This window comes from Sinocyclocheilus grahami, unplaced genomic scaffold (assembly GCF_001515645.1).
Source record: "Sinocyclocheilus grahami isolate Dianchi unplaced genomic scaffold, SAMN03320097.WGS_v1.1 scaffold31.1, whole genome shotgun sequence".
Classification (NCBI taxonomy): domain Eukaryota; kingdom Metazoa; phylum Chordata; class Actinopteri; order Cypriniformes; family Cyprinidae; genus Sinocyclocheilus; species Sinocyclocheilus grahami.
The window spans coordinates 2,897,175-2,918,687 of NW_015505210.1; the positions used below are offsets into that span (position 1 = coordinate 2,897,175).

Below are 21,513 nucleotides of genomic sequence, written 5' to 3' on the forward strand. Positions count from 1 at the left end.
CTTTATGTAACGGCTCATGGCACCTGCTCATTACGTTTGTAATAAAGCAGCTTTCAGTATAGAAGGAATTTGAATGGTTTGAAAGTGTGGTTGACCTGCATGAAAGCGCAGACATAAGTTGTGTTAAATGTGCTGAAACTGAGATGTGATGTCACAAGCTCTTGCTGTGAACTGTTCCCGGTCACAGTGAGGTGATATGATGTTGCTCCCATTTGCTTCAAACTCACCCTTTGGTGACATATTTCAGTTTTTATTCAGTCTTTTGAAGGGCGTTTGTGTTGGTGGGTGAGTGCACAGACGGCCATCATCCCTGGGAGCTTGCAAATTCAGTGTGGGAGGATCACCCTCTCTTTGTAGTGCTGCAGTGAGAATTCCTCCCCTGCTGTTGAATCACTGTGATCTAAATTGGCCTGTCTAAATTGTCGCTTGTTCTGGTTTAAGATCTTTTACCTCATTGTTTATTAATCATACACATTGCCTTAGGAGACTTTCTGCGTTAAATGTTGTTTCTTTGGTACAGTTCTTTGTGTGAAATGTTACTGCAGTAGGACTGGATATTGGGGATGTGGAATGATAGCATCTGTAATCTGGGAGTTAAATGTAAGCTTGAGCTAAATAATACATCTTTAATTTATTAATAATGCATGAGACATTGCCACCCAATATGTAAAGTATGATAACATAAAACAAACCCAGGCATCAGGACTTATGTTTTTGGATTCATTTTTTTATAATGACTGGCTAACTTAAACATTATCTGATTGCTTTATGTCTCTTATTGGTTCCATGTTTTTCTAAGCAGTATGGTTTTATGCTCAGGTTTATTTCCACGGTTTTATGTAGCAATAACTGTTTTAAGTTCTAAGATGGTGGCAATGAGCTAGCTTGCGTTAATATTGCAGGTGTCACATGGCATTGCTAAAAAAGAACATTATTTTGTGTATTTGGTATAATGAAATGTGTTTATGGAGTTTAAGTTTAAAAAAACACATTATTTTCCACATACTGTACATTATTGTTTCTCCTCTATGCCCCGCCTTTCTGAAACACGTCGATTTTTACAAAGCTCATCGTTCTGAAAAGCGAGGTGTGCTCTGATTGGCCAGCTATCCAGTGCGTTGTGATTGGCCAAATACCTCAAGTGTGAGACAGAAATGTTATGCCCCTTAACATACTGTGATGCCGTGTCCGGCCGGAGCGACGAGACAAAACCAGTAAAACCCATTATAAACGAGGCATTTGTTGCATCCAGTGGGGACATAATTACTGATTATAATGAATGGCTTATACTGTCTTTTTACGCGTTGCGTTGCATATCGTGCTGCGTAAACATAAAACCACGTCTGCATTTGTGATCGGACAAACAACAAGCCTACTCTACACTGCTCAAAGACTTTAGTCTTTGCAACTTTAGGGATCTTATCTATTCACAAATAGCTTGTAACACTCCAAAGAGAAAGGAAAACTTGAAATCACATCATATGACCCCTTTAAAATAGAGATTACGAGCTGTACGGGAGACATAAAAGTAGCACACTCTTGTTGCCGCTATGGACAATGTCTACAATTTAGCGGTCATTATAAAAAGTACTTTATCCTAATTTTCAGGAATTGCAAATGTATAATTTTTTATGAATTACTATAATTTTAATCATAATTAACTTATAGGTTATTGGGCATGTCTTGAGGTTAAATGGACAATTGTTCATTTTATATGCAGTCACTGTAGTACACAATATTAAGTTTTCAAATGAAAAATTCAACCACTCTTTTTAACAGGATTTCTTCAAAAGGCTGAATAATATTTAGAGCAAAAAGATTTATCATAGGCTTAATTAACAGCATACTATCTGGCTCTGCTCATGTAACTTTGGAAGGCCTTGAGTACTTTTATTTGTTAATAATCATTTGAATATCTTATTCTAATGTTAAATGAATTACACATGAAACAGGTCACATTGTGCATTTTGTTCCATTAAAAATGACCTACTATATACACTTTGATTTGAAAGATGACAACATGAATACTTTAGATCTATTTATGTACCATCAAATGTTATGATTAGATGCATGTTTTCAAATCCACCCATAAGCTGTCTGTTAATCATCTGGTTAACTAATTCTGACGGTCTAGACAGAGTTTAAAAAGTCATTTTTATCACCTACATTTGTTAATTCTCTGAGTTCTGCCTCTTCCTAAGATTTTCATCAAACAACAACAAAGCACACAATGCATTCATTACAAAGCCAATAGACCCATGTAGCTCTGGGCATTGTGCCTAAGGGAGAGCAACTGCAGTGCCCGAGACTTTCATACCTCCATCTTTTCTTTGTACTTTGTCACTTTGCAAAGGGCAGCAGGGTTGGAGCTACTAGTTTCCGTGGCAGCCCGTATTATTTGAATTCAGTGCATCCTGGTGAAATCTGTCTCCCCAGTCTTCACATATGTTGTACTTTCACTTCTGTACTTCCTTCTCATACCATCTGGCTCATAGAAGCAAGGCTGGGCTTAGGCCAGCTTGGTCCAAACCCCAGTCGTGCTGCGTTCAGCAGCTCTTTGATTATCCCACTAATTCCTCAATATACCCTGCCCTTATAACATTCTTTATACAACTGAAAACACAGGATAAATGTGTTTGGACTGGACTTTTGAGATGATATAAAGACTTGTGTTGCATTTCTGTCATTTGATTTTTTTTCTTATTAGCCTGGATATCCTCTTATCGTAATTTACACTTGAAACTCTAAACCCCTTACTTGTGACCGTAATCCAAACATCCATGATGTCTCATTAACAGGATTCTTGCAGGACTGTCCTTGAAATACATTGCACTAAGGTTGTCTTTTAGCTGTGGATATGCTGTTCTGTACATCTTGGGAGTCCTTTTCTAAATGAATGAATATTGATGTGAGTGATAGCTATGCCTTTCAGTGTTACTCCTGCTGCAGGGGCATTCAAACATTAATCAATCATACGGCTGCTATAATTGACTTTCAAATGAACAAATCAACGCAATGTTGTTAAGGAACATGCTTTAAAGGATTACGCTCTGGCTACTGTTCGTTTCAGTGAGTTATGGTTTAGCATTTAGCCCTATTCCCGAATAAGTTTTCCTAAATCATTTAGATGAGTGTTTCCTTTTTTTTCAGAATACTGGTCTGGCATAAAGTTTTTGGGAGCAACTAATTAAGTAGCAAACCTTTTCTAGTGAAGCTTTTACCAACAGTCATATTGTATTTTGAATGTCAAATTGTATTGCACATGCAAATTCATCGTCAAGTGAGCTCTTTCTCAAATGTAGTACTGGAAAGCCTGATTTGTTCTACTAAATCATTTCATCCTAAACAACTTTCACTCATATGTAGCGCTGGAAGGTCTGGAAGGTAAATTTTACATTGTAGTAAATTGGTTCATCCTGAAGTGATTCATTTTAGTGAATCGGTTCATCTTGAAGTGCAAATCAGTTATTTATTCAGGTGAATCAGTTCAGGCAGTACATGAACAGAATAAAAAAAAAATTACTAATTCAAATTCTTTCATGTCGTTCCAAGCTTCTTTATAGCAGCATATTTAGTTTCTTACTGTGTTTTTGATTAAATTATATACTAGATTAAGTTATAACTAAGGAATATTCTTATTTTATTATTATATTTATTGTACATTTATTAAATCAAATTTGATGTTATCACCCTATTTATCCATTCATTCAAACTTTCATTGTTTTGTTTAAGAAAAGTACAGCTTTGATTAAATTATAATCATTAAATTTTATATCTTATAGTTATATAATTAAAAAAGATTTTGCCCTTCATTGTAGTTAGTAGTTTTGCTAACTACTATTACAAAAAATTAGCTTGAATGTAGTTTAACTACTTAAAATTATTGTAGTAGTAACTTAACACTTTTTGAAAAGCCGATAGAAAGCACAGTCATTTCTGTTAAAGGGATAGTTCACCCAAAAATGAAAATTCTGTCATTAATTACTCACCCTCATGTCGTTTCAAACCCATAAGACCTTCGTTCATCTTCGGAACACAAATTAAGATATTTTTGATGGAATCTGAGAGCTGTCTGACCCTGCATATTCTGTCTTTTCGCTTTCTGTATGAGTTTCTTTCGTTACAGGATGACCTTCAGCTAGTGTGTATCTTTATGCTGCATCTGTTTTAGATGATTTACAAATCGTGAATAGACTCAATGAGTGTAGTCACAATAGATATTTGTAACTTAATATCAACAAGAAAAACCATATGTATTTCTTTCAGGTCAAAGGACTCTGCACCACAAAAGTGATGTTCTTGAAACGGTTGTATTGGTGAACCCATCAGAAGATACCGTTATCTCTGAGGTAAGTTATTTAAAGAAAAACTCTATGGGCAAGATGCTGTATGTTTCTAATAAAGATAAAAAATAGGTTTGATGTTAGACTGAATAACCTTGTTGAAGTATAACCTTGCTGCAAACAGACTGACTCTAATAGACTAATGTGTTTTAAATGCTCTGTTTGTCTCTGATTATGTCCTAGATCCATTGTCTTGTATCTGACCCAGCTGTGCACAAGCTACTGGTCCTGAGTGGGCAGAGTTCTGACCAAGGTGACCTGGTTCTCCAAACTGGAGTGTTTAGTCATCAAACCTTCTCACGTGTGTTTGCTGATCCTGGGGTAAGTTTAGATAATATAACTGTATATATATACAGACGTGAGTACACCCCTCACATTTTTGTAAATATTTTATTATATCTTTTCATGTGACAACACTGAAGAAATGACACTTTGCTACAATGTAAAGTAGTGAGTGAACAGCTTGTATAACAGTGTAAATTTGCTGTCCTCTCAAAATAACCCATATTGGTGCTGATAATCTTCCTGGAATCAATGGACTACTTCAAAGGAAGGTTGCAGAACAGGAGGAAGAACAGTCTCAAGGCTCAACCACCTACAGTGATTGGATGAAGAACCTGATATCACCCGAGCTCGGAGTTGTGTTCTTCAATGTACCTGAGAAGCTTCGCACATCAGAATCAAATTTGAAAGTTAAGCGAAGCATTGAGGAAGCCTCTCTTACATTGCAATACCTCAACAAGCTAGGAATTAAGCCTGAGCCTCTTTTTCGAGTGGTTAGCAATACCATCGAGCCCATCACTCTTTTTCATAAGATGGGTGTGGGCAGGTTAGACATGTTTGTCCTTTACCCATATTGGTGCTGATAATCTTCCTGGAATCAATGGACTACTTCAAAGGAAAGTTGCAGAACAGGAGGAAGAACAGTCTCAAGGCTCAACCACCTACAGTGATTGGATGAAGAACCTGATATCGCCCGAGCTCGGAGTTGTGTTCTTCAATGTACCTGAGAAGCTTCGCACATCAGAATCAAATTTGAAAGTGAAGCGAAGCATTGAGGAAGCCTCTCTTACATTGCAATACCTCAACAAGCTAGGAATTAAGCCTGAGCCTCTTTTTCGAGTGGTTAGCAATACCATCGAGCCCATCACTCTTTTTCATAAGATGGGTGTGGGCAGGTTAGACATGTTTGTCCTGAACCCTGTGAAGGACAGTAAGGAAATGCAGTTCCTCATGCAGAAGTGGGCAGGTAACAGCAAGGCCAAGACAGGGATAGTGCTTCCCAATGGAAAAGAGGGAGAAATATCTGTCCCGTATTTGACATCTATTACTGCTCTCGTTGTATGGCTCCCTGCCAACCCTACAGAAAAAATTATCAGAGTTTTGTTTCCAGGAAATGCACCGCAGAACAAAATCCACCAGTATATTTGCAGCGCCATTAGCTGAGGAGGAACATGTTTCTTCAGCAACGTCTATAACGGAGTATGACAAACTGTCTTCTTTACCCACTTCCATTGCAGAAGATCAGTCAGTGGCATCCGCCACAGCACCTCAGACCGAAGACACTGGAAAAAGTTCCCTAGTCTTGGACACAGTTCAACCGGTTACCCAGACTGAGGCCACCCAAGGAAAAGACTACCTACATTCAGCTGGAACCATCTCACCAACATCCTCCTTGGAGGAAGACAAGTGTTTCAAATCATCTCCCTCTGAGGAATCTCCACCACTTCCCTTAGAAGGCAAAACCGAGGGAATTGAGATGGCCGCCCATTACGGTGATGAAGAGGAGGATGAATATGAGGATAAAACACCAAATGTTGACATTTCACTTGGAAAGTTACAAGAAGCATATGCCTCACTTGATAAACTTGAACACAAGGAGAAAGAAATGGACAAACCCAAAAGTCCCGTGCCTTTAGTTCCTGATACTTCATCTGTTGAAAAATCCTCACCACCTGAGATGGAGAAGGTATCAGTATCACATTCTAGGGAGGACTCATCTTTTGAAGCACAAACAATACTCTCCTCCCCATCGCACAGTGTTTCTAAGCTTCCTGTTACTGAAGCTAGTGTTTTTCCAGATGTGGAAGACCGATGCATTAGCCCTGATGACAGCACTGTAAAAATGGCTTCTCCTACACATTCTGGGCCACCTAGTGCATCTCACTCTCCCCTCAGAATGTCACCTGTGGAAGGGAAGGATAAAGTTCTCCTTAAAGAGACTCATCAAGAACCAGGAGTGCCACTTAGCCCCGCTGAAATTAAATCTGAAAAGGAGAGTGCAAAACAAAAACCTGGTGTTTTAGATGAGAAAGAAATACCTCAAGCAGAGGAGGAAGAAAAGAAGAGAATCCAGGAAGCAACCTCTGTACCATCTCCACTTGTTGACGACTTGTCAGCTAAAAAAGAAAGTCTACCAGTTCTACCATTAAAAGAAATAAGTGATACAAAGGTAATGCCTGATCCAAGTGTTGAGAAGAAGGGCAAAGTTGAAGAGGACTTAAAAGAGAGCAGCAAGGCTGTAATTCTTGAGGGTAAAGCTAACAAGTTATCTGATGATCATGACGTTGAAGAAACTTGTGATTTAAAATCGTCCACAGACGAAGAGAAAAAAGAGGAGAAAGAAAAGGAGGGTGAGAGAGATGATGCTGAAGGGAAGCATAAGGAGAACGACCAATTATTAAAGTATCCAGAGGTTACAGATAAAGGTGATGTAATATCAGAACCAAAAAAAGCAGCATTGCCATCTAAAGAGGATTTTGATAAGAAAAATGCAAATGAAGAAGAGTTTCAAGATAAGAGTTTTCCAGCAGTTCTGGAATGTTCCAAGATAGAAAAACAGGAGAAACAAGAAGAAATTCAGTCAGAGAAAGCCAAAATATCATCTAATTTAGACAAAGAATCCAAAGAGAAAGATCTGACTGATATATCTTGTCAGTCCATAGAAAGCCCAGACATCATAGCAGAAACATCAACATCTCATGAATTAGCCAAAAAATATATGGAGACACAAGACACTGTAGAGACAGATATGACAACTAAACCGGAAAAGCAGAAATCTGAATCAACTGATATTACACATGAACAAGTGGCTTTGGAGGAAACTGATTCATCTGTCTGTATAAGCCCATTTAAGGAAGACACAGATGGCCTCAATTCTCAAATACAACAGTTAAGTGAAAAAACAGATGTTACCTTGAAAGATGAAGAAAAGTTAGAAAGTAAAAGTGCGGCTGGACTGATATATGAGAAAATGATTCCAGCTGACAAAGAACATGATGACTCTAAGGATACAAATGTAGAGAAAGTAAAATCTGTGATGCAAGAGCAAATTTCCCTCTCAAAACCAGATGTTCAGTCTACAGAGATGCATGTAGAAGTGTCCATTATGGAGAAGGATATGTCTACTAAAGATGATCAAGAATCTAAAGGGATGTCAGCGCAAGAGATGAAATCTCATATATTAGAGGCAACTCCAGGTGAGACTGAAATTACTGGTAAACAAGATGAAGACTTGAAGGAGAAGCTATTGGAAGAAAATCAAACCAAACAACATTTAGAAAAAGCAGATGTATCATACAAAGAAGAGCCTCAAATAACACATTCCGTAATTTCACAATACACAGATGAAACTAGCCAAGATATGGAAACTGTAGAGGAAACTATATCCAAAACACAAATTTCCATTTCAGACAAAATGGATTCCTCACCAATATTCGTCCCGGAACCTAAAGATGAACAACCAGAATTGAGCCAATGTCAAGCTTTCCTGTCTGAATCTGAGAAATCAGATTTGACTTCTAAAGATGATCAGGACCAGAAAAACAAAGAGTTAGTGAAGCTAACTAGCAAACCAGATGAAGAGTCTATAGAATGTCAGACTTATGAAAAAACAGATAAGCTTACTATCTCTAAATCTGCGCTTGATTCTGAAGTGAAGAGTGAACCCCAGCAAATAACACCAGAAAAAGAAGATATGCAAGCTAAAGCGGATGAAATAAGCAAAGGCATATTTGTCAAATCTGAACAACCAGTTGAGTTTGAAGACATTTCCCCAAAACCGTATGAATCTAAAGATAAGTGTGTGGAGGATACTCAACTTCAGATATCTACAGATCAATCAGTATCTGAGAGTGCCGCTGCTAAAAGCGACCAACAGTATGAAGAAAAACACACTGAAGAGATTGTAACTAAAGTACCTCAACCAAGTATGGCAACGGATGTGCCATCTGACACAAAACAAGAACCTAAGGCAATATCTGTGGAAGAAAGGCCAGAACAGATTCCAACAGAATCAAAAACTGTGGATTCTAAATCAGAACACGATACTGTAGACACACTGAAGAAAAGAGATCTTCCCATTGCAGAAGATAAAACAACTGATTCAAACGTAAGCAAAGAGCCTGAGGAGAAAATAATGATAGAAGATGCATCAAAATTGGTGTCAGTTGACACCAAAATGGGCTTGGGAGGCAAACAGAAATCTTTGGTAGAATCTTTAGAACAAATGTTTGACACCTCAGATCTGAGTTGTGAAGAAAAAGTGGAATTGAAAGATGAACCTAAAGGAGATATCAAACAAGACATATCATTACATGAAACAGATACTTTCTCACCGTCAGACATTGGATTCAAATTAAATTTAGATTATAAAGAAAAATTCATTGAAGAAGCCTCCTCAACTGTGGACAAAACAAAAGACACCAAGTCAACATTTGAAACTACATTTCCAACCAAATTTTCAGATGAAGATGAAAGCACTGAGGAGGATGAAGGAGATGCTGTTTGTATGGGAGGGGCTGGTTCAAGACCATTATCAGTGGAACTTTGGAAGTCTGAGGAACCAATGGCAAGCAGTTCTGCACAACCACCTGAGACAAGTATGAAAAAAGAGGAAATTGTGGTCCATTTAAATGAAAAAGTGTTGACTAGAGATTCCAGTGGAATATCACCTGAACCAGAGGAGTTTAAGGTGGATACCACATCACTTACACCCTCTACTACAGATACAAGTACTAAAGCTGTCTCAGAGACTCTAACTGAGAGCAAACCAACAAGTATCACACTGCCCAGCTCTGACAGTCAGGCAAGTGAGGATGACCAACATGAAACATTGCTCTCTTCAAAGGAAGCTGCAAAACCTGAGAAGGAGGCTGAGAGGGAAAGGGAAGGAGAACGAGAGGTTGCCTCTCCAGGGTTAGAGTTACATTCTGATTTTCAAAAGACTGGCAGTGCAGATGAGAAATGTGCTGAAAAGACTGATAGCGAGAGAATGAAATCTGATGACAAGATGACTTATGAAGTGGAAAAAGAAAGCTTTGAAGCCTCTAAATATGAGCCGTATGAAAAGCCCATTTCAAAAGACACTGAGAGAGGAAGAGAGGAAGAGGACCAGTACCCTAGTCTGGATAGAGATTTAGATGACAATAGAAAAACAAGTCAGGCCACTTTGCTTGGAGCTGCTTGTTCAGTAGAGGAACAAAGTGATGATGAGCCAGTGTCTTTCAGCAAGGTTGATTACCAGACTTCAAGTATTCACATCAGCCACAGTGCCTACTCAGAGCAAGACAATAAGGAGCAATACCAAGAGGAAGAATTGGTTAGAGAAGAGAGACCAGATCTTTTTGTTGACAATAGTTTTACATATGAAAGAAAAGCCACTTCGGCAGCAGGTTCAAGCTTGTTTGCCTCTAGTGATTTGCAAGACAAATCAGAGAAATTGGAGAGAGAAGAGAAGGAGAAGGAGAAAGAGGACACACATTCTCCTCTTCAAGGAAAAGATGATGGAAGTCATGTTAAATTGTCAGATAAAGAGCCATGTACATCTGCTTCCAGCCTTTCAAATCCTGATACACAAGAGAAAGACCATAAAACAGAAGAAACATTGGCAATGCCTCATTCAGAGGACCTGGACACGACCAAACCCCATGTGACTGAAGCTTCCCCTCCACAAGGGATTCTTACATCATCACAGGATAAAAATCTTCAGAGCCTAACAACTTCATCAACATGTGCTTCCGATGAGAACAAAATGGAGAGTCCAATCTCAAGTGATAGTAACAAAGATAAAACCAAACTGGATTCAGCTGAAAGCCAAGGTGACCCGTTTTCTTCTGGTCGATACTCACCACCTGAAAAGAACATGCTTGCTGCCAGGTTATCACCTGAAGATCCCACCACTGCCACTCCTGATTCTTCAGGGCAGTCCATGAAAGTTGATGACAATGTTCTTGCACTTGAGTGCACTGGCAAAACTGATTATCTTTCCAGCAAGTCATTGATTGTGAGTGCGGAGACTGAGGAATGCTTTGTCAGAAGCCAAAAAATATTTGCAGAAGAAGAGGATGACTATGAGGATGAGGAAGATGAAGAGGAAGATGCAAGTGACTTGGATATTGAAAAGGGTGCCAGAGAGATGTCTGAGAAAGAGTCCAAAGTAGCATTTGATACCATGACTGCATCTAACCCACTTGAAACAAAACAAGAAGATACTACTGGTCCCTTAGCATCTGGAGCAACTGCAGAAGATCTACAGACAGAAACAATTGGTGATTCATCCTCAAAAAAGTCCCCCACAACAGAGCCTTTATCAGTACCTCCAAGGTGACCCGTTTTCTTCTGGTCGATACTCACCACCTGAAAAGGACATGCTTGCTGCCAGGTTATCACCTGAAGATCCCAGCACTGCCACTCCTGATTCTTCAGGGCAGTCCATGAAAGTTGATGACAATGTTCTTGCACTTGAGTGCACTGGCAAAACTGATTCTCTTTCCAGCAAGTCATTGATTGTGAGTGCGGAGACTGAGGAATGCTTTGTCAGAAGCCAAAAAATATTTGCAGAAGAAGAGGATGACTATGAGGATGAGGAAGATGAAGAGGAAGATGCAAGTGACTTGGATATTGAAAAGGGTGCCAGAGAGATGTCTGAGAAAGAGTCCAAAGTAGCATTTGATACCATGACTGCATCTAAACCACTTGAAACAAAACAAGAAGATACTACTGGTCCCTTAGCATCTGGAGCAACTGCAGAAGATCTACAGACAGAAACAATTGGTGATTCATCCTCAAAAAAGTCCCCCACAACAGAGCCTTTATCAGTACCTGGAGAGCACAAGGATGTAATCAGCAAGGAGGATGAACAGTCCAAGAAACAAGATACTAGTTCAGTCCAATATGACGTACCCAAGCCCAGCGATGAAAAACATGAACCACAAAAGACATCTGATAAAAAGCCTGAAGTGACTGAATCCCTAACTGTTGCTCAAGCAGCAATGTCTGATGCAACTTACTCATCATCTTCATCCTTTAGTTACTCTTCTTCAACATCTGCCTCATATTCAACGGGTCAGCACCTTGGAGAATGCCTAGAAACACTGATTAATATTCCTAGTGTCCAACTAAGATCAGATGGAGACAGTATATCATATGAGTACTCATCGTTAAAAGAGGAAGAGTCGCCCATTATGGATTTACCATGTTTAAAAAAAGACGAATACATGGAAGTCTCAGAGCGATTGACACCTGCTACAACAACATCTGAATCAATATCTAGTCTTGCCAGGTTTTCTCCTCTCAGTCCCCTGGAGGAATCCAAATCGTTTCTTCAAGATCAAACATCATCAGCAGAGGAAAAGTCAGAGGAGGATATGTCAAGCATTAAATCTGACAAGGATCATGTCTCTCATCCTAAACATGTAGCAGAGCCACATTCCTCAAAATCACCAGAATCAGCAACTTCTGAGCATGCAACTCATCCAATTGTGGTGGCATCTGCAACATCTCTCAAATTTGACATTGCACCTTTGGAGAAGGCTGACTCTGCAGACAAACAGTCACAGGAAAAATCCTCTGATGATGAGCCTGAGGACAACAAAAGCATTTTTGAGGAGGGAACCTTGCCATGCAGAATTGAATGTGAAAGATCTTCACCTACTGAAAAATTAAGCACAGCATCTTTACCAGAGCAACATGCTGATGTAAAACCCTCAACAACAATATTACATTCATTTGATCTGCAAACCATAGATGGGCCAACAGAAATCACAAGTTCTCAGAAGGTGCCAGTCACAACATGTGGGACTCTCAGTACTAACACACAAAGTGAACAAAGTATGAAGCAAGAAGAGGCAGAGAAGTCTAAGGAAATTATAGACTTGCCTGAAAAAGTACAGGAGCGGGTTGAAATGAAAGAAGCAAAAGTGAGCAAGATGGAATATGAAGAGAAGCGTGAGACAGATGAGAAAGAGGGAGTACAACATAAAACAATTGAGGAAGAACAGATACAACCTGAAAAGATGGTCGAAGTGAGGTCAGAAAAGATGGGAGAGAGCCTAGATAATGGCAAGAAGTCAGAGCAGCAGAGCGATAGTGAAGGGAAAACCGAGCAGTCAAAAACAAAGAAAGAAGTAGAACAAATTGAAAGAATTGTAGAAAAGGAATGTAAAGAAAAAATGGAAGAGAAGAAAGCGCAAACAGAAGAAGAAGTGATGGAAAAAGACAGCAAAAAAACAGATACAGTTGAGTCTAGCCAGCATAGTGCCCTTGCATCCACTATACAGCATGAGGATTTTGAATGTCTAAAGGCTCCATCTGGCTATGGGGAAGATGTTTATGAGGGTTTAAAGGAGGAAAAGGGGGGTGAAGAGGAGGAAGAGAAGTATGATTCAAAAGAACGTCCACCCACTCTACTATCAGGAGCACGGGCTTGTTACCCTGAGGTCTCCAAGAAGTCCGATGAGGGATTAACACGACCCTCTGATCTCGGTATGGAGGCCATGTCCTCACATTCACCTTCGCTCTTCAAACACCGCAAAGGAGATATCTCTCCATCCTTTATAAATCCAAGTCCACAGGAACTATCAAGTGAGGACGGAGAGGAAGATGCCAGAAGCGATCATTCAAGAGATGATGATGGTGATGAGCGTGAGCAGCACTCTGTCAAAAGGAGATCTCACAAGCAGCAGCATTGTCATCCCCACAGTCACCATGAAGATGGTAAGGAGGGATCGCACAGCATTCAGAGTGGTACAGCGACTGGGCATGGCATTATGCTAGCAGGGGAGGAAACTCCTCCTACATCTTTGAGCGAGTCAGTCCCATCTCAGTCTGACTCAGATGTTCCTCCAGAGACTGAGGAATGTCCTTCAATTACAGCAGAAGGGAACCTTGATTCTGATGAAGATGCAGAACATTTACCTGTGGACAAAATGTCTGCAGCTGGTGGCAACGGAGGAAGTCATCATTCCTCCTCCCCGAGGAGTCACGATCCCCCTCCCATCCCAATGAAAGACCATCTTCCTCACCCACCACACCCTGATGTGTGCATGGTGGACCCAGAGGCCCTTCTTAATGGCCAGACCCACACAGAACGACCAATGAAGAAGGACCTTAAAACAAATAGAGGCTTGAGGAAGACACTAGGAAAGTCTGCATCGCCGGCACGTAAGGGAGATGCAAAAAGCAGGAGATCTACTACCCCTGTGAAGCAGACATCCAAAGACTCCTCACCTCATGATCTTAAAAGAAAAGATTCAGAGAAGACTTTTCGTTTGTCCAAAATGTCTGAGACACAGGGATCCAGGGGAGACATCTACAACCCAGGAAGAGGATTGGCCAATGGCGTTAAGAGTAATGCAGGTACAAACATCGGGGATGCATGACACATTAGTACCATATTGGTTTTTGAGTGATATTACAGATTTTAATAATTTATCAGCCAATATTGGATATTTAATTGCGCATGCTAATTTACCTTTATTCACATTTAGATTATCTTCACTGTCATGTAACACTCTTCAAATTAACTCTTCAAACTAAATTTTATACTGTTAAAATTAATCTTTGCTGTTAAAAGTAAAATGAACAATTTTTTCATACTGTACATTATAATGTTGTGATACCTAAATTCACTTGTAGCATTTAAAATAACAGATTTTAGTTTTTAGTGCTTTGTTATTAATTTATTTAGACAAAATAGTGCAGATTTTTAAATGTTGTCTATTTATTGGCAATCAACCATAACATGGAAGAAATACTGTATATCAGTATAAGCCAGACAATGCAAATAACCAATGGTATATTCTTTTAGGCTCCAACCTGAAATCCAGCGCTGGGACTCCACCTGGATCACCCATCTACGTTGACCTAGCTTACATTCCCAACCACTGCAGTGCTAAAAATGTCGATCAAGAGTTCTTCAAGCGAGTGCGAGCAGCATACTATGTCGTCAGTGGAAATGACCCAGGCAGTGGTGAACCCAGCCGTGCAGTTCTAGATGCACTCTTAGAAGGGAAAGCACAATGGGGCACTAATCTCCAGGTATGATTTGACTTTACACTAAAATTAAGTATATGGATGAGTTTGTATGTTTGTTGTAGTAATCCCCTAGAACAGGGGTTTTCAAACTGGGGTCTACTGTAGGGACACAAGGGGGTACTATGGAGTATGCAACAAAACAAAAAGTAATTTACAAGTGCACTCAATATATTAATTCAATCCTTGTTTAATGTAAGGATTGAAAACTCATGTCCTAAGGTCTTATTTGCAAGCAGAATACTGCACTTCATCTGACCATCTTCTTCTCATTTAGGTCACTTTAATACCAAAAAAAGTAATTTACAAGTGCACTCAATATATTAATTCAATCCTTGTTTAATGTAAGGATTGAAAACTCATGTCCTAAGGTCTTATTTGCAAGCAGAATACTGGACTTCATCTGACCATCTTCTTCTCATTTAGGTCACTTTAATACCAACACATGACACAGAGGTAACTCGGAACTGGTATCAGCAGACCCATGAGAAACAGCAGGACCTGAATATAATGGTCTTGGCCAGCAGCAGCACAGTGGTCATGCAGGATGAATCTTTCCAAGCCTGCAAAATAGAATTTTGAATTGATTTTCTATTTAGAGCTTTTCATTCGTTCCTCATTCATTTCTAATATTTTAGGTTTAGATGAGTTGCTTCACCCACAACCATCCATCCGCTGCCATTTATAGTTTGTATTCTAATCCACAAAAATGCAACAAAATCTTAGTGCTGTCAAAGGACTTTATTATATAAGCTTTGGTCCTGAATCTATTGTACATTTTTGATTGCATCTGCAAGGCTTTGGCAGAAAACTGAATGTTCACTAGCTAGCCGTTATGAAATAATAAATGTAATGTTCAAGTAGGCTAAAGCTGCAATGCAAATTTAGTTTTCTCATATTCTTTAACATAACATAGAGACCAAGTTTTTATCCTGCCTGTAATTTGAATTCAAAGCACAAAAAAGCCCTCTGTGAATTGGTTAATACATCATCTGATTCATGTTCTGCATCCATTATCATCAATTTTAACACACGTACCACATATAGACACAGTTGTCCAGCAGAACATACTCTAAACATAAGGTCACAAAGCCTTAGAGCAAACAACCTCTGAGAACAGACTCAAAAAATTTCAGAGTAGCTGTCTTGTGAGCTACGGTTACAATGAGGCTAGATGCAGTCTCTCCATGAGATCACACCAGCAGATAGAGTGAAGAAAGAAATAACTGTACTCTAAATTGCTAATCCAAAAAAGATCTGTGCCAAATCTCAATTCTTTCAAATGCCGATTTACAAAATCAAACATAATGGGTGACAAAAGATGGATCATTCTCTATTCAAACATCAAAGCAATCCAGCAGTTTTATCTCAATAATGTGATGAAGACTGTATATGTACATGCTTTTAAGAGTAAAGCAAAGTAGATGGCATCTTTATAAACTACTAACCCACTGATATGACATATTTTGGTTGACTAGGCTCTAATTTGATCATGTGATCAAGGTTATAGAAGACAAAAGGTTATAGAAAGAATAACAGTTTTGTGTTTTCTCAGTATTGCAATTACTGTACTAAAGCATGATGCTCTCTAGCTTGGACGAAACTTTGTAGGTATATTAATCTAGTGATCTGTTGTGGGGATCTGTTGGGGTCCAGATATCTTTTCCAAAGCGGACTAATAACGAGCAGCTTAAATACCATCTGCCCATAAATTGAGTAGACCACTATTAGAGTCAGATGGAAATGGTATTTTATTGCCATTTACATGATGTTCTGTTGCTTGAGTGAAAATATGACTGAAATTTAAATGTGGCCACTTTAAGACCAACAATGCTAATAATGCTTCAAATAATCTGTTATATATTTTGGTGTAGAGGATTCAGACTTGTGACATACTGAATGTTTTGTTTGTGTGTTTCTGATATGCTTGACCTGATTTTTCCCCAAGGTGAGATTCTCTGACTCACAAGCACTTTAGGTTTAACTTGTTTGAAAGGAAACTGGTGGTGGAAATTACACTATATCAGAATGTAGCAGTAGAGACTTATCAATAGAATTGAATAGTTGTTGATGTGAGAGCAGACAGTGAGGGTTACCCTCGTGCCTTTTGCGTGTTGTTTGACAAAGAAAATGTTAAGTCATCACACACACACACACACACACACATACAACAATATGTGTACTAACAGATTTATTTTGGATTAACTAAAATTAGAAATTCTTTATAGCCTTACTTTAGGTTTACGCTAATAAAGTTTGAATTGACTGAGAAGTTTGAGTATTATAAAAGAGCAGGCATTAATGATTACATTATGTTGCACCAAGTATGATTGCACTTTTCTAAAATGAAGTCAGTTTGGTCGGTAGACTTCATGTGAATAAGTAATATTTTAATTTATTTGGGGAAAAAACAAATATAAAAATTTCAATTAAAATGACTAATCAACATTTGTTTTTTGGTCTGACGAAATGGTCAAGAACAACTTTAGCTAGTTATTATCTAAATTAAATTCTATGGAGGTCAGTTATTGAGAACACTTAAAATACTAGAACAGGAACAGTTTAAGATACATTTTTACTTTTGTTGCTAGTATCAGTACATTAATTGGCATTTTTATGGCTTATTTCTTTACAAATAGTAAAAATATGAATTCAACCTAGCCTGACGTTATATCAATTACAAAACAAGCTAACAATTAGTGTTTCTGTTTGCACTGAAGGTAAGAAAAACATTAGCAATCGGTCAATGGCTTTAGAATGCCTTTGGAACTGAAATGGTCTTGATTTGACAGTGGCTCAACATCTTCAGTTACATTGTGAACAGTATCCTCAATAGCAAACCATCAAGGCCTCACTGGTAAATGCACAATTGTTTTGTCCTTAAAGAACCTTTGCTTTCAAGACAGCAGTGCCATCATTCATACTGTTCCAAAACAAGTTCTGAAACACTGCATCCTTAACCCAAATCCAGTATATTCACAGTGAGTGGTTCGTTTTTAGTCTATCTTGATTTTTTTAAATGTAAAAGTTATTATGCATTGCAGCAGACTTAGTTTTGTGTTATTTGAATATAGATTTGCGTTCTCTCAGAGAAGTTGTCTTTGAGATGGCCAGAGTGACTGGGTCTTTGTGTACTTTTACTAGCTGAGAACACACAAGTTAGCAGTGGTGGTCAAAGCCTAAGAACTTATCTCTAGGGCCTCAAAAAGACAGTAGATAGATACAGAATTCTTCACAAAATCATACCCAATTCCAACGATGTACGCAAACCCACACTGAGACCAAATTCTTGTATTTTTTGCTAGAAAGATTGTTAAAATGGGCTGAATCTGTACTGTAGCCTACATCATGTGGTGTGGATATATTTTCATATTTGAAAACGTGAGTGTTTTATTTCAAATACCTGGCCTTAGTAACAAGTACTATATGGTTTTATTGTGATTTCTTTACACAAAATTAGCTTTGTGATAAAGATAAATGCACTAACTTTAAATCATATTTTTGAATGTAAAAGTTGCTTCGCTGGATGCTGCTTGAACAAAACAAAGAACTAGCAAAATATGCACATGGAACAGTAAACCTCAGAAAATGGGTCACCGAAAGAACTGGCTAAGATCGTGAGTGACTCATGACAAAATATTACATATTCAGCTGTTGCTGATTTTAGTACAGATACATGACTCTCCTGAAAATAAGATTTAGAACCTTTGGTTTGCAGATGGCTGTTTCACAACTACCACACTGCGAATGGAATACACTATAGATAGATCCTTTACAATGAAAAAAAGCCAAAATAGAAATCAAAACAAATGGTATAACCTGTACATAAATCAAAATAGCTGACGTGGTCATTAATGTGAAATGCTTTCTTTTAAGAAAGTTCTATGGTCATTGTAATTCTACTTTCCTAAAGAAAAAAAAGACTGCTTAAAGTACCTCTATGAATCTCTATTAGTTCAATTTCATTCTACATCAAATGCATCATGACGTGATGGGTTCATTTGGCCATGTCATGTATACGTATCCATCTTTGCATGTGACCTTATTAGTTATACTCCTGAATGTAATTGTTTAATAATCAGAATTAAAACTATTTTAAGAAGGTATATTTGAAGCTAATTGTCTTTATGGTACTGGAATATGCATATATTATTGGGCTTGGCTTCTGTTTGCCCTAAGATGTTGTCGAGAAGATGCTGTGATATTTCCTCGTTCTTTGGCGCTGTATGAATCTTAATTCTCTTCTTCTTTAGTGCAATATTCAACATTCTGTCTTTAAAAGCTAAATGCAAAAGTAGATTTCTGCTGATTTACTGTAAAGGGAACCATCCTGGTGATCATCAATAAAAAACATCAAAATTTGGAAAACTCTTTCTGTGTGGGCCTCTTCATTGTTTAATTTTTTTATTTCATACACTTGTCAGACAGACTGTTGACCAAAATACATTATTTAAACTAAATCGCAGTGCGATGACATGGTTGATCTCAACTCAATAAATAAGCCAGATTAAAAACATATAGTGTTAATCTGACGTTCTGAAATACTTTATTCAGATTGGTCAATCGCAACAAAAGTGCTCTTCAACATTTAGCACTGTTGGTTCCAGAAGTATTTTTTCCATTTTTATAAAAGTCTTCCTTAAAACATTATAAGCCATGATTCAAACCAACCAGCTACGAGGTGAATCACAACATTACAATATGATTGTACAAATTGTACAAATATGATTGTAATCATATTTTAATTTAAAGTTGTTGATGAAAGTTGGAGCTTCTTTTGGCCCGATTTGCTGGCTATATATATATATTTAAATAATGCAGACAGGTGGCTTCAACAAAAGCATTTACCATTGATTAACAACATCAGAGCTCACAACATTTATAGGTTTATAACTTATCATTAAAAATCAATTTCCCTGTGAAGAAAATAAATGGTAACGCTCATTCAAGTCAACTTACCGGCGCTACTTTTGTGTCTCTCGTATCACTCCGAGCACTCGCATTTTTAGTACATTATTTAATTCTTATCTTGTTTATTACGTCTCAGTTATTGATTATATTGAAAATTACATCAGAGACTGATTATTGACTCTATTAATATTACTGTCATATTACAGTTTTCATCTTGTTACTAGACTGATCATTTTGTACATTGGACTGTTTTAGTTAGCGGAAGCTATAGGATAATAAAAGTAAAAAAAACATGAATTATATCAGTAACATAAGCTTTAAAGCTTTTAAAGTTTAAGCACTCCAAAATTAATATTTCTTTTTTTTTTAACCATCCGAGGACCGAATCTGAAGTGTTTTTCTTTTCCTGAGGAAATCTGTGTTACTGTCGATAGATGTTTGAACCCATTTGAACGGTTTCTCCTCCTTTCCTTTAACACTGACATTACCTCATGCTAATTTTGCGTCCACAGCAACCCACACATCTTCCAAAATCTTTTGGCAGGAGCTAAAGTGGTTGTTAGCCTCTTACACCGGCACCGGCCGATGACACACTTCTTAATCCGCCAGCTCACCGTCGCGGATAACTGGCCTCTTGGTTGCTATGACGATTTTATATTACCAGCAGGCGAGATTTTAGGGCAGAGAGAGGTAGGAGCAGTTTATGATATTGTCTTTTCAATTTGATTAATGGTCTCGTAACCTGTCAGAATTTATATCGCACATAAATTGTGAAATTAATTATGCAGCTACTATGCAATTCAAACTAGGCTAAGAGAATATGCACAATATCATTCACTTCAAAGACCCGATTCTGTATTATATTTCACGATTTCACTCCATCAGGCCCCTGTGGGAAAATATCCGCTGGACGTGTGGCATATTTGTCCACACATGAATGAAAATGAGCTAACAGAGCACAGTATGCAGAGGCGTAGCTATGGGGCCCCGCATTTTAAGGGGGCCCCCGATGGCCGACAATTTAAACCAACGGGAATGTTAATATTAATAACTATAACACGCAGCGACATCTCTCCATCCCCCACTCTCTCGGTACACTGGTTATGCTTTTGCCTCCTCGGCCGCCTTTTTCAAACAAGTGCAGCGCGTCCTCGCGGTGCTGTAGATTAGAAAATGCATGATCTGATTTTTAATCCATTCCTATGGAAAGTTGAGCTTGCGCAATTTAGGAATGAACTGAAAAAAGTTCGCGCGCACACACATAAACAACGGTAAGCATAGGCACCAATTTATGTTTCTGCCCACACTCTATTCCACTCCAAACCAAATATAAAACATTTTATTCATCAGTTTTCATGAGCAAATGATAACGGGCTAGCTTGTCATGCAACAACTGTGCCTTAAAGGGGTGGTTCACTGATTTTTTTCTAGGCTTGATTGTGTTTATGGGGTGCAGTCTAACATATGGAAGCCCGTTTCCGCCACTGAATAAAAAATATATAATTCTGTAAGTCATAATAATGAGAAACTTTCTCAAAATTATGACTTAGTATCTCGTTATAATGAGAAACTTTCTTGAAATAATGACTTGGTTTCTCGTACTAATGATTTAACCTAATCCAAAAAAAAAAAGAAAGACTTAACGCAACGCAAGAGTGACAGCACGCTAGCGCCATCTGTTGGTCAAAGCCATGCAGGAACACCGCTAACATTGCATGTGATGCATGAAAGGGACAGCTAATAAAACTAATAAATCATCGAAATACACATCTATAAATTAAGTTTATATGTGTAATGGCTTTCATTTCTTCATAAAATGCCTGGATTTCTTAACTGAAATATTGGTCTGGAATGTTTGAAGCCATAACTATCTGGCAGAGTAACTATTACACAAAAGATTACGTACAGATAATTTATCTGAAATCGTTATTTAATGACAGACTATAGC

The 21,513-nt window shown here is 38.2% G+C and overlaps 1 protein-coding gene across 1 annotated transcript in view; it reads left to right on the plus strand.

Moving 5' to 3' along the window:
• LOC107576056 (microtubule-associated protein 1B-like) overlaps positions 1-19,025 on the plus strand; it is a 33,850-nt gene extending 14,825 nt beyond the window's left edge. The window contains 7 exon segments of the mRNA XM_016262329.1: positions 4,267-4,349; positions 4,527-4,664; positions 5,178-5,757; positions 5,759-10,441; positions 10,947-13,979; positions 14,431-14,660; positions 15,081-19,025. Of these exon segments, the coding sequence (XP_016117815.1) occupies positions 4,267-4,349; positions 4,527-4,664; positions 5,178-5,757; positions 5,759-10,441; positions 10,947-13,979; positions 14,431-14,660; positions 15,081-15,236 (8,903 nt within the window). The 3' untranslated portion in view covers positions 15,237-19,025.
• The last annotated feature ends 2,488 nt before the right edge of the window (positions 19,026-21,513 follow it).